Source organism: Galeopterus variegatus, unplaced genomic scaffold (genome assembly GCF_000696425.1).
Source record: "Galeopterus variegatus unplaced genomic scaffold, G_variegatus-3.0.2 Scaffold3226, whole genome shotgun sequence".
Taxonomy (NCBI): Eukaryota; Metazoa; Chordata; class Mammalia; order Dermoptera; family Cynocephalidae; genus Galeopterus; species Galeopterus variegatus.
Genome location: NW_007729337.1, coordinates 212,814 through 232,655, shown reverse-complemented (window position 1 = coordinate 232,655; position 19,842 = coordinate 212,814). Strand labels below are relative to the sequence as shown.

General features: G+C 37.9%; 1 protein-coding gene across 1 annotated transcript in view; it reads right to left on the bottom strand.

The window, feature by feature from the left end:
* Positions 1-1,175: 1,175 nt before the first annotated feature.
* The window catches only part of LOC103600097 (protein RIC-3), a 22,154-nt gene continuing 3,487 nt past the window's right edge, over positions 1,176-19,842 (bottom strand). Inside the window, exons 2-4 of the mRNA XM_008584330.1 lie at positions 4,763-4,989; positions 3,568-3,643; positions 1,176-1,344 (exon numbers count right to left, since the gene is read on the bottom strand). Of these exons, the coding sequence (XP_008582552.1) occupies positions 1,247-1,344; positions 3,568-3,643; positions 4,763-4,989 (401 nt within the window). The 3' untranslated portion in view covers positions 1,176-1,246. The remainder of the gene's footprint in view (positions 1,345-3,567; positions 3,644-4,762; positions 4,990-19,842) is intronic.

Genomic DNA, 19,842 nt, shown 5'->3' with positions numbered 1-19,842 from the left:
TTTGGGGGCAAAGACTCCACAGTATGCCCACAAAGCTGCAGGAGGGACCTTTCAACACATCCTCCTGCATGGGATTTTGCCACTCACCTCAACATTCTTGTTCCATCATCGTCAGAAGGACCAGCTGAAACGGAATCCCTCTTTGTCCTTGTTGGGAAAATGGAACAATTTGGTCAGACTCCCCTCGCCTTGGAGCCAGTTTAGGGGCAGTTCGGAAAACACTGTTTGGGTGGAGCAAGTGCGCCTGCAAGGCAGCGCCACTTTGGCTGGTGTTTTACTGCCTTGGGCACCTGCCCTGCGTGGCCATGTTTTTCCAGACCTGCAGCTTCCAAAGACCGTGTGGCTGGTTACCTAGCTTATAGACCTGCCTGAAGGGGTCTGGTGACCCAGCCTGGCGTGTGAAGGGTTTGTGACCCAGTCTGTGAACCAGCTTGAGGGGTTTCGGAGCTCCAGACCCAGCCTTAGCTCAACCATCATCCCAGTGGGTGCAGGATTACCAACAGGTAAAAGAGCCGCGACAACTAGCGTGGTCACCTAGCTTTACAATTAGCGTCATGAAAAGGATTGAGAGCTAAACAACTGGCGCTTTGAGCAGGATTTGAGACATTCGCCTTGCAGTAGCCCTTGCCATAGCCAGACAGTCCTCAATGTCACATCCTGGTTTTTTCTCCTAGCCCTATACCCACATTTTCGTAATTGTTGCCCACTTCCATCAAACTCGTGAAGCCACCTTTTCAGAGATTCAGCCCTCGGCCAGCCTAGTGGCAAAAGGAGTTTGTCTTTCTTGGAGGTATCCTAAAGGGCTAGTTTGGCTCCTGCCTGACACCTACTTACATATCTAGTTCTGTGCTGGCACATTCAACACAAAACACAATTGCCTAATATGATCACGCTTGCTCTTGGCTCTCATTTTGTCTCAAATAGAAAGCACAATATTCAATAATTTGGTTTTACTTAAAATTATACCTTTTTTAAACCATTAGAAAAGTGTCTCCCTTAAAGCCTAGTTATTTTTACCTTGTAGGACTCACAAATTTGCTCACTCTCACAATAATTTTCACAACACTAAACTCTTAAAAACTGAGGTTGCTTGATAGTATGAAAATAGAAATGCTAAATGAAAAAGAATATGTAAATGACAAATAAGTTGACAAAATGAAAACAAGTGGTCCATGTATCAAAGAAAAGCCAAATTTTGAACTGGTTCTCTAAATGGGAAATCATCTGAGTTCTGTCAGATGAAAACCTACCTCTCACCATTGGGTCCCACTCTGTTGATTAATTTTTCCATGGCTTCCTCTGTCTCCTTCAGTTTTTCCTGCAGTTGAGCAAGCTCAAAATTGGCTGAAAAACAAGCATCAATCTAAGAATCATCATACGTAAGTCCCTAATCCCTTCCAAGAAACATGGCTGGCTACGACAATCTACAATAATCCAGGCTGGTTCTGAGACTCAAACAAGAGACTGAGAGTCTCTCCAGTTAAAAAGGGTATGGAAGTCTGGGCACCAAGATTCATAGGATACACATGCAGTGAGTAATGAACAAATCACTCCCTTTTACATGCAGAAATACAACAGGACAAACTTAATACCCAGGAGTGAAAAACATACTCCTACGCAGTCATTGCAAGAAGAAATGCAGAAGATAAATGTACCCTTTGTGATCCAAATGATGCTTGAGGGTAAGGTGCCAAACCTATAAGGTACTTTAGAAAAAGCTAAGACCCTGAAATGAGCAATATTTCACTTATACATAAGATCTGAAAACATATCTGGAAGTTAATAGTTTAAATGTTACACTTCCTCAATAGAGGAAGTCTTGATCAAAGGCTGAGATCTCCATGCACAATGTTTTCTACCCTGCTTATCTAGGGTAAAGAGGGGGTCATGCTAGGATGTAACCTTGTCTCCCAGATATAGTTCTCTCAACTGGGGTCAGTAGTGAACACATATATCTACTGAAACTAACATTAAGACCCTAAAAGAAGAATAGAAAAAATAAATCAATCAATACATGAAATAAACTTTAAGGCAGTAGGAAAAGAAAATACTATTTATTATGCAGATAACCTAGTTTTTCTATTTCATACCTGAGTACTCTTCTACTCAGATATATTTAGAGGGTCAATGCAAAATGTAATAGTTCAGGGCCGGCCCGTGGCTCACTCAGGAGAGTGTGGTGCTGATAACACCAAGGCCACGGGTTCGGATCCCATAAAGGGATGGCCGGTTAGCTCTATGGGTGAGCGTGGTGCTGACAACACCAAGTCAAGGGTTAAGATCCCCTTACCGGTCATCTTTAAAAAAAAAAAAATGTAATAGTTCAAAGACCTTTTAATATTTCTAGAACAAACTCTCACACATGCAGTTAACACCTGTAAAGTGTCTAGAGGACTGTGCTATGTAAGTGCTTGAACTGCTATTACCATTATTATAAAACAGCTGCTCTTACATTTGCTTTACTTTTTTCTGTTTAAAATGCATTGTGACAGTATACAGAATCTGTGACTCTTTAAAGAGTCCACAATTTTTAAAAAATTATTTTACCAATGCACGTACCATCACTATCTCATTTAAGAACAGAGCAGCTTTCTTAAAGAATTCCTTGAATATTTAGGATTTCTAAAAAGGATGCAGAATGTGACTGGGATATCTATTTCCATAGAAAATCCAGGAGTATCTGTTTCCATAGAGAATCCAGAAGGCAGTTATTGCCTAGGGCAGATGCTTTGTGGCTCAGCCTTACTTCATTTTGCTGATGTCTTTCTTTTAAAAACCTCTGATGAGGCTTCGTTATTTGTAGGTCAACTAGCAATCTGGCCTTAACCTACTCTTCAAGATTTTCCCACAGCTGCCCTACACAAAACACCCTCAAGATCTCCACAATCTCAAGACTTCACGCTTGTCTGTGTCTCACTCAATGTACCCTATCTTACAGGTCCTCCTCCATAGCCAGCCAGACAGACATGATTTCCCAAAACACTTTTGCCAAGTCACTTCTTTCTAGGTAGTAAACTTTTCACAGGTTATTTTTCCTGACAGCCATTCTAGTCTATAAATTCTTAACAGGAAAGAGCCATGCTATATATACAAGTATTTTATTTCCCCAGGGAGCACAGAATATATTAGTTGGGCAATAAATATTTGATAACCATGTTTCAAGAGTCAGAGTGTTAAACTCTTTCTCTAGATCTATAACTAATTTTGGCAATGACATGATTTCTCTGCCTCAGTTTTCCTCTCTGTAAAATAAAGATATTTGCTACCAATATTTCGAAGTCTGGAAACAAGAAGTAACCCATCCCAGATGTGGAATATTAATTTGCTAATGTATAAAAAAGTGAACTGGTGGTTTTTTACTTTTTGTAGCTATCCTTCCCTTAAAAGCCCAACATCAATACAGAAACTTTTAAGAATTCTCAGAGCTAAGGTAAAAAATGGCATCAGATTAATCTGGAACAAGTTTTGAGAAATGCTTCTAAGATATACCCACAAATTGTCTCTCTGGCTATATAACAGCTGTCTGACTCAATAACATCTGTGAATATACTGAGAAGGGGCACTTACTAATTTTTCTGTGGGTGTTTCCAGGTATGGCAGTAGAACATTTCCGATCCTCTGTAGTAGTTTTCCCCTTTGAGAGCTGAGAATTGAAGGAGGTACAGCACATCAACAGCAGCTCAGAACCTCAAAGTCATGGAACCCCTCATATTAAATGGAAAAAAAAAAGGTTGGGAGACAAAAATTAAGTCAGAAATCAAATCAAATAGCGACATTAGAGAAACATCACACACACACACAAAATCCACTGAAAGATAAGAAGGTCTCCAAGTAAAAAATTATCAGGGCACAAGGTAAAAAAAAAATCTCCCTATACGTCATCTGCCTGGCCCATGCTCACCTAAAAGGAGATGTGCAGCACCCTAGGGCATTCTTGTACACTCAACTCAGGCTGCCTGCAGAATGTCTAGGCAAGAAGGAACTCATCTCACCTAACCTTACTCTAGTTAGGAAGACAAAGTGAAGCTTCTGCCTCCACTCCACAGTGCATAGGCCCAGGGTCTGCAAAAACCTGCCTGGAGGTGAAACTTAATTGGGGGTCTATTTTTACAGGACCCAAACCATGCCTCCCCAGAGCTAGGAACTATCAGGCTTAGTGTCAGAAACTGACAGTTCTGTCTCAGGAGAATTACTGGAGATGGATGTTAAAAACATCATCTCATATTCCTTTAAGGAAAAAAGGGGGATGAAGTTGTGTGGGTACAGTCATTATTTGGCTTCAGAGTGGCTACTTGGAAATCACTGTACCAATCCTAATAATAAAGCTCTTCTTCGAACATCTTTATGCCTTTTCAGCTAGCAGATATTCTCAAACTATTTATCTATCTATCCATCAATCAATCTATCTATCTATCTATCTATCTATCTATCTATCTATCTATCTATCTATCTCATTTATTTGGCTTTAAATGATATGACTCACTGGATTGGGAATTAGAAGATCCAAGTTCAAGGCCTGTTTCTGCCTTTTTAGTTGCAAATTCAGGGGCAAATCACTTAAACTCTGAGTAAAGATTTCTCATCTGTAAAACTGAAGTAACAGCTATCCTAAGTACCTCACAAAAAGGAAGCAAGGTTTACAAGAGATGATAAATTTGAAAGAGCTTTATGAACTATACAGGATTTTAAGGTAGACAGTGATTTTTATTGCAATGATCTTAGATTTTCACTGATATAATATGATTATGATGATTCCACTTACCTTAAATAGAATGTACAGTATATACAAAAAAATCCCAAAACCATAGATTGGAATAATCTGCCCCATCAGGCCTCTTCCACTACCTCCTCCTCCAGTGCCTCCACCTGATCCTTTGGCTTTTGCAAATGCCTCTCCAAGGTGAGACCTCTGGAAACGAGCCCCAGGGGTCTGGCCATCTGAGGATGCCTGGTGATGGTGCATCATAGGAGGAAATCGGCCCAACTTTCCTGAGAAAATAAATTAATCAGTCTTTATCTCTTCCATTATTTCAAATATGGCTACTATGAAAACACCTCATGCATCGAGGTACAAATCACAAGCCAACTCAGACAAGTTTAAGAAAAAACAGGAACTTGCTTAAAAGGATATAGAGGCATCACACAGGCACTAAATATGGTATGATAATCTCTAGCTGTCTACCAAATCCATTTTCTCTTTCTTCTGGGTCCATAGCTAGACCACATTTTTCAGCCTCCCATATAGTTAAATGCAGCCATGTGACTGAGTTCTAGCCAAAGGAATGTGAGTGATTGAGCTAGTTCAAGGCCTGGCCTATTAAGCCTCCCATGTATTCAACTCCATGATTATCTCCCTTCCACAGGAAGGATGCTGACACCAGGGGACCCTGGAAGCCATGCGTTGAAAATGGCAGGGCCACCATCAACCTGGGTTCCTGAATAACTATGTGGTGCAGAAGCCCTCCAGTGCAGCCACCCCACTAACTGAGAGCTATCTAGACCTGTTTTTATGAGTGAGAAATAAACTTCTAATGTGTTAGGACCATTATACACTTTGGTGTCTGTCACCGCAGGTAGCCACCCCTAACTAATACAGATAAGGAAACAGTAACATGGTCTCAGGAGAGAATAGAACCAGAAACTGGGAAGCCTTCAGGGTCTGGGACAGCTAATTTCACATTGCAGCTCAATCTCTCTCCTTCTCTATGGAGCCATAAGCCTTTTTTCTTTGTTTCTCTGTACATATTTTCTTCATTCTCCTTTCTCTGCAAACAATTTCTCTAGCTTCTTTGTGCACACAGTGGAAGACAGTCACCCCAAAACCCCTCAATTTGCATGTATTTCAAGAGGATAGCTGAGACTGGTCCTAATTCCAAATTCCTTGGAATAAGTCTTTGAGTACTCAGCTTAGGTTGGTATGCATCCCTTTCTAGTCAGCTATAGCCAAGCAGACAGGATTCATGTACTACTGTACAAACAGGGTCAACCTTGTGAGTGGAACATAGGAGTTAGAAACAGAGGAGTGCATCCATTTTCTTGCATTTTTTTCCTTTATCAAGAGCAGCCAAAAGTTAACACCAAACACCAAGCCTCCTGAGAGACAGAGGTGAGAAAGGAAAGATATCTCTTCAAAAGGCCATGTAAACATGCTTGTATAAAAAACCACTGGGATAAAACACTGTAGAGCAGAAAGCCTTCAAAAATAAGACTCTAAAAACACAAACTATAAAGTAAAAAATTGTTGGCTTTGACTTCAACAAAGGCAAAGATTTCTGTTCAGTAAAGAACACCATAAACAGAACTAAAAGAGATGAAACACAGGAAAAGATTTTACAACATCTAAAACTGATGAGGGATTAAATATCTATAATATACAAGGAGAGCCTATAATTCAATATGAATGTCACAGGAAACCCAATAGAAAAATGATCAAAAGATACAAGTAGGGAACTTACAGAAAGGGTAACATAAATGGCTAATAAGTATATAAAGAGATGATTAAGTTCAAAGTAAAACCAATGACTAAAATACAAATTAAAACAATAAGATAGTACCCATCAGAAAGGCAAAAATAAGAATGGTGGGTAATGGCAAGAGTTGGTGAAGGTGTGGGGAGGCAAGAATTCTCATGCACTGTGGTTAAGAGTGTAAACTGACAGAGCCAATCTGCTAAGAGATCTGGCTATACTTAGTGACATTAAGTAGACTGGTGATTAAGTATGTACAGGCCCTATGATCCAGTGATCCCACGCTGGTGGATAAATCCCAGAGAAATTCTCAAATAAGGTATACATATGCAAATTACAGACTTCACAGACCTGTATGAGAATGTGCATGTGATGACTGTAGCAAGGAGGTTAAAGTAACTCTGATTTCCATAACCAGAAGAATGGAAAATCATAACAGAATGGATACAAATATGGAGGCCCATGTAGTTTTTAGAAACCACTCTTTAGATGTACCTACAACATGAATACATCTTAAAAAGCACAGCATTGAGTTAAAAAAAAAAAAAGCAAATACCATTATGAAAGCTGAACACACACATCTATATTATATATCTTTCAAGCAAATACTGAATACATCTTAAAAAGCACAGCATTGAGTTAAAAAAAAAAAGAGCAAATACCATTATGAAAGCTGAACACACACATCTATATTATATATCTTTCAAGCAAATACTTGTATGTAGGTATAAAGACAAAAAAAACATGTTAGAGTGGGTGCATATCAGTGGGGAAGGGAATGGGCATGTGGATTGAGGATAGCAGGATAAAAATAAAAGAACAAAACAAGAAAGGAACCTTGCACTGATAAAGTTAATAAAGTGCTATGAACTGAGGACTATCTTTAAGTCAACTGTCTGCTTCTGAGGTACAAAAGAAAGAGGCAGGCAGGGAGGTTAACACAGCTAGCTACTGGGCTTAGAAGCTGCCTTCTGCCTTGTATCTTTTCTCAGCCAAGCCCCACTCTAATAATTCTCCTTTCCCTCCCAGCACTGACTTTGGATGACATGGAAATTATGGGAAGAAATGCTTCTTTTAAAGAACAGATCAGCAACAGAAGCACAGCTTTAGACAGTAAAAGAAGGAAAAGACCAGGTCACCATCCTTTACTCTGGGTGCCGGTGACTATGTCTCTTTTAAATTGTCAAGGATCTTAATATATTAAATGGTAAGAACTGGCTTTAAAGCTACTATGCACCTTCAAAAAAAACCTGACTAGCCGGCATCCAGGAAGCTAACCTTTCTCTTGAGAGAATGTGATATATCAGGTGGCTAGTGTTCAATAAACTAGATTTAATATTTGTAATAACATGTTGTTAAACTTCATTTTACTGTGCTGAGAACACCGTCTTCAAAACCAGGCATAAAACAAAAAATAAAAAATTAAAACCAAGTAATGATATAAAAGGTATGATTTTACATGTCTAAAATTGAAGAATGATGATGCTAACTACTACACACCTCCCCCCCCAAATTTTATAGTTCTGTCAGCCAGGAGGATTTACTGGATACCTGTTATGTTCAGGACTCTGCCAAAGGTAGGTAAGGAAGACGGCCATAAAGGAAATAGAAACAATAGTTCCCACATGGAACAATGTTTTTAAAAAGCAGTATATCCAAAACAAAGACACAAACAATAGCAGCAGCAGATATCATGGAGCTTATTACTAGATGAACTAAATGTGTATGTATTAAAAGGAAACAAAACTATGAAAAAATTTTTTAAAAAGAGGAAAGTAGTCAAATGATGAGAATGAGAGACTCAAGACAGCAAAAAATCTGCAAAGGCACACCGGAGGAAAGAAGAGTGTTTGTGATGAGAAAGAGATTAAGAACAAAAAACCCATTAAATAGGGCTAACTATCAAATTGGTTTGTCTCCATATAGGGAAATAACAAGAGATAAGGAGAAAGAAATGGAGATTGGGAGGAATTTAAAGGCTAACTTGTGTATTGCATGAATTTGATACTGCAGACCTTGGATCAGGGGAATGACTTAATGAGAGGGTGTTTTGGGGGACTAATCTAACAGTTGAATATAGGGCCTAATACAGAGAGAAAACGGGAAAACAGCTTATTTGCTGGGAAAACAGCAGTAAGGCTATTACGGGTTAGCTCTAAGATGCAAGTGCCTGACGTGGTGGCTATAGGTATAAAAAGGAAAGAATACGTCCAAGGGCTATTACTATGTAATTAGCAGCAGCATTTAATACTGAACCAAATATAGAGCTAATGGGAATCAGAAAACTCCAAGATCAAGAGTTTAAGATACTAAGAGAAGATAATGAAGAAACGGGGAGAGCTTTTGGTTAAGAAGTACACATTTTAAACACATCATATTCCAAGTGCTGGTGGAATACAGAGAAAATTTTATTAGACTGCAGTTAGGTTTGAGAAGAAACTATAAGTTACCTAAATGACAAACCTAATTAAAATCGAGTAAGAGAATCATTCCCAATACCACAAAGGATGGAGGAATATGTGTACTTACATGTAAAAAAGAAAAGAAAAATTAGCTGGTTGAAAATGAGCAGAAGCAAACCAGTATCATAAAAGTCAGAGGACCGAATTGAAAGCAACAGAGAAGGCTAGAAGAAGAAACCAATAAAAGACTAATGGCAGTCCCTGTTTTTAGACACAATATATTCTTAAGAAATCTATGGCCATCACATGAAATCCTGACTGTTCACCTGTTTAGACAATAACAGAAACCAAAGTACAAGAAAGCACCATAGAATCTTCAGAATCAGAAAGAGCTTTAAAAGTCATCTAGTCTTTCAACAAATAGTGTGGACAACAAGATATTCACATGTAAATGAATGAAATTAGACACTGATCTCACACCATATACAAAAAATTAACTCAAAATGGATTAAACACCTAAATGTAAGAGCTAAACTTTTAAAATCTTAGCAGAAAACATAGACATAAATTTTTGTGACTTTGGATTAGGCAATAGTTTCTTAGATATGACAGCAAAAAAAAGTAGGTAAATTTGACTTAGCCAAAATTTAAAACGTTTGTGCTGCAAAGGACATCATCAAGAAAGTGAAGACAACCCACTGAATGGGAGAAAATATTTGCAAATCATATATTTGATAAGGGTTAGTATCCAAAATATAAAAAGACAACGCAATTAAAAATAGCCAAAAGATCTGAATAGACATTTCTCCAAAGAAGACATACAAATAGCCAATAAGCACATAAAAAATGTTCAACATCATTCACTACCAAGGAAATGCAAATCAAACTCACAATGAGATACTACTTCACACCCACTAGGATGGCGATAATTGAAAAGAGAGATAATAAAAAGTGTTGGAGGAATGTAGAGAAAATGGAACCCTCACACTGGTAGGAATGTAAAATAGGGCAGCCACTTTAGAAAACGGTCTGGCAATTCCTCAAAAGGCTAAACACAGAGTAACCTATATGACCCAGGAATTCCACTCTCAGTTATATACCCAAGAAGAATATGCTCACATAAAAACTTGGACACAAATGTTCACAGCAGCATTATTCAAAATAGCCAAATGTCCAACTGACGAATAGATAAACACAATGTAGTATACCCATACAATGGAATAGTATCTAGCCATAAAAAGGAATGACGTACTGATACATACTACAACACGGATGGACTATGAAAACTCTATGCTAAGTAAAGAAAGCCAGTCATGAGAGATCACATATTATATGATTCCATTAATATGAAATGTCCAGAATATGCAAATCTGTAAAGCCGGAAAGTAGACTGGTGATTGCCTACAGATGGGGGTTTAGGGGAAGGGGGAAGAGAGGAAGAGTGACAGCTAATGGGTATGAGTTTGGGGGGGGGTGATTAAAATGTTCTAAAATTGACTATGGTTGATGGTTGCACAATTCTGTGAATATATTAAAAACCACTAATTATACACTTTAAATAGGTGAATTGAATGATATGTTAATTATATCTCAATAAAACTTTTGTTTTGAAAATCATATAGTCTAATCACCTGTGTGTTCAATACCATCATCTCCCTCAAGAGATTCTGAGGTCCTGATTCTGCTGAATACCATTAGACAGGAAAGTCAATGCTTCCCTCAGAAAGCTCATGCTACCTCTGTTCAGCTCTAGCTGGTAGAACTATCTTCTTTATATCGAGTTGATAAGTAAGTAATGGGAGTAAGAAAGGAAGTACAAAATAGGGTTTCAAAAAGCAACACTGAATGAATCGGGATGAGGCAAGAAGTAAAGAAACCTATATTAAAATTGATTAAGAAGAGGTTATTGATCATATCAATGAGGTGCTGAAAAGTAGAGAATACTACTTTCACAGGTAGGAGAGGTATTTGGAGAGCAATGGAACATACAAGCTAGGTGGTAAAAAAATATGTTTTATATCCTAGGAGAAATCTGAGAGTTTTATATTTGATATAATAGTTCACATATTTATTACTGAACACTTAACAATGTGCCAGGCACTGTCAGATGCTGAAATTAAAATGATAAATAAAACAGAGTCCCTGTCGTTAAAGAGTTTACAGATACAGAGTATAATTAGAGTGACACAGTAATTCTACCTTACCCATCAAATCCAATGGCTTTTTCTCAGTTCTCATTCTTAAGATTTCTCTACAACACAAGAAAGCGATCATCACATATGATGATTCAATAAATATTGGATTAATCTGAATAAATCCTTGTCAAATTTTCCTGCCTTAATCTTTACAGCACATTACCCTTCTGAGCTCTTCTTTTCCTACAGACTAGTCATCCAACCTACTCCTTCTCAGTCTTTCACTGGTTCTTTAATCCCCCCCAAATTTTGTCTCAACCTATTTTTTATCCTTTTTTCTTTGCCAAACTCATTCATTCTCAAGAAATCCATTGTAATTTCCAAAATCTACAGCTCTAGTTTTGACTTCCCCACACTAGGTCTTTATCAATTATACTAAATCCAATTAGCATGTATGTCTTTTTGTATGTCTGTCATCTTAAACCTAAAAATAAAACTCATTTTCATCTTCCAAGACCTGCTCTCCTACTGCATTTCTTTTCTTTGTAGATTCATTCTCTCAGACTTTTACCCTTGAGACCTACAACCCCTGCTACCTATGACCAATGGTACACTTGAGGTGGTAGGCTGGGGTCAGAATATGCTGAATTTGGAAGAGATTTTCCTCTTTGTAAAATTAACTGGCCTCAACAGGGAGCAACCTCACCTCTTAAATCTTGGATCTTGATACTGCCATGTTTCTTAGAACTGAATAGCCCAGAATATTTAAAAAGTCAATGACTATAAAATATTTGAAAATTTCTAGCTGAAATGATTTTTTAAAAAAGAAAAAATTCTAATTATGAAATAACGTCAGGAATACAAAGTATAGCTGATAATATATGAACACTTGTAAACCCACCACCAGAAGCCACTTGTGTACTCTCCCCTCTCTCTGAGATAGACACAACTCTCAGTTTTATGCTTATTATTAGAATGTGTGCTTTTAAACTTTACTACATAAGTATATATCAGTAAATATTGTCTTGAATGTTTTAAAACTTTATATTATGAATGGATGGTGGTGATAGTTGTACAATATGAATGTACCTAATGCCACTGAACCGTATACCCCAAATGGCTAAAACAGTAAATTTCATGTTACGTATACTTAGCCACAATAAAAAGAAACACCTTTATATTATGGTATCATACTGTACTCATGTTTCTGCAACTTCCCTTTTATCTGGGTGGGGATCAAAATTTTGGCCCAGAAATATATATCCATGTTGATATGAATAGCTCTAGATCATTCATTCAAACCGCTTATAGCAGGCATCTCATTGTATGAACATATTATAATTTATTTACCCATTCTTCAGCTGATGAACATTTATATTATTTTCTATTTTTCACTATTATAAATGCTCTACTTGATAGCTACATTACAAACAGGATTTGTGTGTTTTTTAAAGTTTGCTAAAAAACAAAAAAACAGCTAAAGAGATCAGAATAAAGATATTAAAGCATTGGGCTGGCCCGGTGGCGCACTAGAGAGTGCGCCGGCGCTCCCGCCGAGGGCTCGGATCCCATGTGGAGACCGGTTCCCACTCACTGGCTGAGCGCGGTGCGGACGCAGCACCGAGGGTTGCGATCCCGTTGCCGGTCCCCGGTACGGGCGCTACACCAAGGGTTGCGATCCCGTTACCAGTCAGTAAAAAAGACAAAAAGGAAAAAAAAAAAAAAAGATATTAAAACTGCAGGTTTTCCAATGTAGAAAACAGCTGTGTCACTATCTCTACAGATATCTAAGTCTTCCATAAAATGGAAATTGACTAAATCCTAACTGTTTATTGAGAGCTTTCCCCATATTTAGGTTTACTTAATTATTAAAATTTCACCTAGCATATCATTTAAGCTTGACTAAAAACTTAATGGATTTTACAGAGTGAATTTCTACTTTCCCTTGTTAATAATCATCCCTGTTGCTAAAAAGAAAAACTCTAGCACGGTTAACAAGAGCTTTCTGAAAGCAACATTAAACCATCTGCAGCATTTCATTCTTGGAGCAAATAGATCAATAAAGTCTTTATATTTAAACACTCAATAAATCAATAATGTGTTTATATTTCTGATTACTAAGGCTGAAGAAAGATCTTAATGGGCCAGTTCCTTAAAATATGTAAGCTTTTCCCTAAATACTGTGGAAATTAGAGGCCATATTTAAATCCAGCTTTACTTAAAGTGGAAGTTGGGACAAAAGCTCTGTTTCTTCCTTATCAGTCTCGTCCAAGGGCCCCACGTTGTTACATTCTCTTACCTAACACCACTTTGTTCTCCACTGCTTTGATGTTTTCTGCTAGTTTAGACAGATCTTTTTTTCATGTTTTATCAACCTCCCCACTCCCTATCCATCCAATATATTACTAAAAGAGATAATCATGTGTCTCAGTTGCTTAGCACAGGGCCTGATCCATGCACTCAATACATGTCAACTGTCATCATTTCATTAACAGAGTAATCTTCCTAAAGCATAATTCTAACTGGTCTTGCCATTTCCCTGACCAAAAGCTTTTAATGGTTTCCACTGATGATAAGGGACTATGTTACAGCAGAATGGAGGGAGCGGAGTAAAGCAGATGAGTACCATCTTTCCAGTCAGTTATTGGTTAAGATCCCGGATGTACTTCCAGCTATTCCAGTGGAGGTTAAATTAACCTCTTCACACCACTTTCCCATTACATGCCGCTGATTGAGCCAAACTAAGCTTCTTGCCATGCTTTGAATTTGCCTGGTGCCTTTTTGCCTCTAAGCCAATGCTTATACTCCAGTGGTTTTGCTTTTCTCTCCAACCCCACATATCCAAATCCAGCCCATCCTTCAAGGCCCAGACCAAATACAGCCCCCACCACTCAGAGCATTTTCTCATGCCACCCCCATGCCCTTAAAACACACTGTTTGAACCTCTTCAATTGCACTTACCACACCTGGCCTTATTCAAGAGTTGTATTTTTGTGTCTTACAGCCTCTACTTGTACGGGAAACAGAACAGGTAACATCTTCCACTAAATACCATTTCTACCCAGTTTTATTTGGTGCTGACTGAAATCTACAAATCGTATCTGAGAATAAGAAAAGCAGCCTCTGACATCCAGAAGCTGTCCTGGTACTATCAGCGAGGCATTGGTATTGCTTTGAGCTGGCTTGGTGCTTACAGCTAGGTCTCGGTGTTCTCCTTACACATAAGCCATTTCAGAACATCAACATCAGGCAAAGCCATTCTGTTACAATGATGGATCAACATAAAAATGAGACTATTCTGTAATCTGAACACAGACAAAACATGAACTGTCCAAGTCACAAAATACCAAACATCCCCCTGTGCTGGATAATGAGTGACTGCAGCTTTATCAATTACTGCTTTAGCCTTTCCCTAGTCTCCTCTCCCTTTAGATAAACTCTATTAAGGTACCCAGTCATAGAATTTGCCCCACTTCCTTACAGCATCCAGTCCAAGGCAATGCCCCACATCTTCAAATCTTCCTCAAAACCACCTAATGCAGGCTCAAATCCTATAATAAGGCTTTTTCTAACACTATCTTACTGAGATGCTCCACAATTCCCCATAGTGTGCATTCTCCCTTACTGCAATGAGTAATAAACTCAATTTGTTCAACTACAGGTGTGTTCCCGGCAGTCTTTGGCTAGAGGAAAAACCAAGAGCTTGAATAAAAGCCTAGTGTTTTATTTATTTTTGGGTCCCCCACAGGGCATGCTCTGGGTTTTGCATGCTGTACTCTTTGTTGTACTGATCTGTATGAATTACATTGTGTCTGTTAGCCTTTACTGGAATCTCAAGATCCAGCCCACTCACTCACAGGGATAAAAATATTTTTTTACTTCATTATTCAACCAGTTTTCAATCCCACAGTTTCTAGAATAGAAAATGACAATCCGGATGACTGATCAAGGTGCTCTATACCTACTTACCTATAAGTTTCTGAACCCCCAAACATGCCTACTTTACATACATTCATAGGCTCTCAAATTGTCTTCTATGGCTTTCTGTTCATTTCTATAATATATGAACAGAAAAATGACCCTTTGAAATCAAAATCATTTTCTAATCTCTTTCTTTTGAACACTCCTTCAGAGAAGATATCTGATGTCTCATTAGGAGAAAAAATGGCAAGGAACCAAAATAATACATTTGCCATCAGGCATTTATATACCAACACATAAGAAGCTAATTTAAGACAACAAAAAATTATATATGCATGTGTATATGTGCCATGTGTGTCTGTATATACACACATATATGTGTCTGTAGGTATTTTCACATCTTAGAGAGACTCAGAGGGACAGGATTCACTTGAGGAAAACATGGTAAGAAGAGTCTGAGCTATTCCAGAGGAACAGAGCCACTGGGGAGGGGCTGGTAGGGAACCCTATTTAGTTTATATTTATATTTGGTTTATATTTAGTTTACTCAAAGTGAGATACTTACTGGAAAACACAGGCAGCCAGGGTCAGCAGGAGAGCTGCCCAGATACAATGTTACTGTGAGGGCACCAAAAGTTCCCAGCCAAGTAGAGGTGGTGGATAGGACTCTCCTGAAGCCAGCCCTAGCACAGAAGGAGGATGTTGCCACCCTGGAGGATTTCAACTACCCTGGCACCTGTTCAAAGTCTCATTCAGCTACATTGAAACCACTGACAAGCTCTTGACCTAGTGTGCTGACATTTTTATGTTCCACAGGTAAATCATGTGAGCAGCAGAAATGCTACTCTGACCAAAGAATAAATTGGTTGGTGAAATGAAAGGAGAACCTTAGGAGAATGACATCATGCCATCTGTATTAGTCCATTTTGTGTTGCTGTAACAGAATACCTGAGACTGGGTAATTTATAAAGAAAACAAAATTTATCGCTTACAGTTTCTGAGGCTGGGAAGTCCAAAGTCCAGGGAACACAGCTGGAGAGGGTCTTGGTGCAAAATTTATCTCTTACAGTTTCTGAGGCTGGGAAGTCCAAAGTCCAGGGAACACAGCTGGAGAGGGTCTTGGTGGTGACAGTGACCCAGTTGTCTCACATTGCAAGATGGTGGAAGCAGAGAGCAGAGAGAGACTCTCCTCTCCTCTTTTTAAAGCCCTCAGAACCACGCCCCTGACCACCATTTTTAATCCATTCACTATGGCTTGGTCCTGCAATCCAATCACTTCTTCAAGGCTGTGCCTTTCAATTACTGTAATAGGATTTCCCACCCTCTTAACAGTCACAATGGGGGCTAAGCTTCCAATACATAAAACTTGGGGGACACAATTCAAGCTTCAGTGAGTTTTGGGAGGACATAATTCAATCCACTACACCATCTTAGTGTTTGTGGCAACAAAGTAGGAGTTGTATGGCAAAGGCTCTAGGCAGGCAGAGTTAAGAAGTTTTTTTGTTTTTTTTTTTTTTATAAAAATGACCGGTAAGGGGATCTCAACCCTTGGCTTGGTGTTGTCAGCACCACACTCAGCCTGTGAGCTAACCGGCCATCCCTATATAGTGATCCAAACCCGTGGCCTTGGTGTTATCAGCACCACACTCTCCCGAGTGAGCCACAAGCCGGCCCTAAGAAGTTTTAAAAACAGAGACACACGATTCCATGGCATGAGACTCTCTCTAAGAAAAAAGTTCTTAAAATCCATTTCTGCTTGGGCATTCCAAAAATTCTCAATCAGGTAGGAAATGTAGAAGGGGGGGCGGAAAGTAGATGTACAGGTAGCTCTTCTAGAAAGACAGAAAAAATAAAATGAGCAATCAGCAGGAAAGAGTGGCAAGACTCAGAAGACTCACATGAGGAGGCTAAAGTTCAAAAGAAACTATGATTTACAAAAAGGCTAGCAAAAATAAAATGGCGTATTTTTAGTAAAGTTTAGAGCAAAAAAAGCAATTTGCCTGATGATAAAATGTAATGCTGAGAAAGCAGAACTTCTCGATCTTTATTTTGCTCCTATACTCTATCAAAGGGGATGAATTTGGGATTAAATGGAGGAGAATTAACAATCTTAAGAAAAAAAAAATAAAGCCCTAGAGGAAGATAAGTTCAAGTCTATTCACTAAATAATATCTGCCAAGAGGAATGGGAAAACTTGCAAATAAGGTCACTGAACTAAAGAAAATTCTAAGAAATTATGTTGGTAAAAAAAGAAGTCTCAAAAGAACAGGGATCGATAACTATTGTTCCAGTTTGCAAAAAGAGAAAGTGGATGGTAAACTCTACAAACTGTGGAGAAGTGAGCATGTTGTAGTTCTTGGGCTAGATTCTAAAAATGATTCTTCCATTTTTTTTGATGGAGTGGATGTGGGAGGAAAGAGAATTTCTTTTTCTGATTACAAAAGAAATGCATATGGATGGAAAATTGAGAAAGTACAGAAAATGTAAAGAATAACAACCATCCACGTTTCCATGGTCCAGAAATAACCACTGTTAAAATGTTGACATATTTCTTTCTAGTGAATATGTATCTTTTCTTTTCACTTGTATCATACAATGTTCTCATGTCATTTAAATCTCCTCATGAATACAGTTTACTGGATTCATAAAAGTCTATCACATGGATGCATAATAATTTATGTAACCATAAAGAATGTGATAATAATAATAAGGTAATGGCTTACAAATGCTAACAGATGAAGCCATGATCCCTAGGAGCCAGCATTCATTAATGTACTCAATTCACTCACTCACTCTTTCATTCATTCATTAAACATCTATTGCCAGCTATGTGCAGCCCTGGTCTAAAGCTGGACAGACAACCATGAACAAAGCAAATAAAAATCCCTGTCCTCATGGAGCATTCCTTTCTAAGTGGGAAAAGAGACAATAAACAAGACAATAATAAATATTAAGGAGAAAAAATAAAGCAGGGAGAGAGGATAGGACATGTTGGCAGGAAGTTAAGATTTTACCTAGAGTGGCCAACTATTCAACATTCTATTCAACATTGTACTGGAGGTTCCAGCCAGGGCCGTTAGGCAAGAAAAAGAAATGAGGCATGCAGATTGGAAAGAAAGAAATAAAACTACCTCAATTGCAGACAACGTGATCATGTATTAGAGCTAATAAACAAGTTCGGCAAGGTGGCAGGATACAATATTGGTATACAAAAATTAATTGTATTTCTATATATTGGCAAGGAACCATCTGATATACAATTAAGAAAATAATTAAATAACTCAATTTACAATAGCATCAAAAAGAATAACATACTTAGGAATATCTTTAACAAAGTAAGACTTCTATATTAAAAACCACAAACTTCTTTGAAAGAAAGTAAAGACCTAACTAAACAAAGAGAAATCCTGTGTTTATAAATTGAAAGACTTAATATTGGTAAGATGGCAATACTTCCCATATTAATTCAACACAATCTATCAAAATCCCACCTGGCTTTTTTTTTTTTTTTTTTTGGCAGAAATTGACAAGATAATCCTAAAATTCATATGGAAATACTAGGTCCCCAGACCCAGAACAGTCAAAACAATCTTGAAAAAGACGAAGAAAGTTGGAGGACTCATGATTCATGATTTTAAAACTTACTACAAAGCTACAGTAATCAAGATAGTGTGGTACTGGCATAAGGACAGGTGTACAGATAAATGGAATAGAACTGAGAGTCCAGAAATAAACTCTCACATTTGCAGTCAATTGATTTTCAACAAGGTTGCCAAAACAATTCAATGGGAAAAGAACAGTCTTTTCAACAAATAGTGCTGGTACAACTGTACATCCACATGAAGCTGGACTCCTACCTCACATCACATGCAAAAATTAACTCAAAAGGATCAAAGACAAATGCAGGAGCAAAAACTATAAAACTTGGAAACGCAGGCGTTAAGACTTCATGACCTTGGATTTGGCAATGATTTGTCTTAGATATGACACCAAAAACATAAGCAACAAAATAAAAAACCAGACCAATTGGACTTCATCAACATTTTAAATTTTTCTTCTTCAAAGGACACCATCAAGAAAGTGAAGACAATCCACTCAATGGGAGAAAATATCTGCAAATCATACATCTGATAATGGACTTGTATCTAAAATATATGAAGAACTCTAATAACTCTTAAAAAAAAAAAATAAGCACTCTCCCATCCCCGGGACATTCTATTGTTCAGTCATTACTATAACTGAACAATAAAAAGACAAGTAAACCAATTTTTAAAAGGAACAAAGGACCTGAATAGCTGTTTCTCCAGAGAAGATGTACAAATAACAAACACACTAAAAGACAGTCAATGTCATTAGTCATCAGGGAAATACAAATAAAACTACAGTGAGATACCACTTCATAGCCACTAAGGGGGCTATAATCAAAAAGATAGATAACAAGTGCTGGCAAGAAGGAGAGAAACTGGAACCCTCATACTGTGCTGGTAAAAATGGAAAATCGTGCAGCTCCTTTGGAAAACAGTCTGGCAGTTCCTCAAAAGGTTAAACATAGAGTAACCATATGGCCTAGAAATCCACTCTTACTTAGTTCTAGCCACACTGGAATGCTCACATATTCCAAATACATACACCCACATAAGCACACAAGAAATGTGTATACAAACATTAAGAGTATTATTCATAACAGCTAAAAGGCAAAACTACCTAAATGTCCATCAACCAATGAATGGATAAATAAAATATGGTATATCCACACGATGGAATATTATTTATCCATAAAAAGGAATGAAGTACAGATACATGCTACAACATGGATGAACCTTGAAAATATGCTGGGTGAAACAAGCCAGTCACAAAAGATCATACGTATCGTATGATCCCATTTTAAAATGTGGTTGCCTAGGGCTGGAGGCAGGG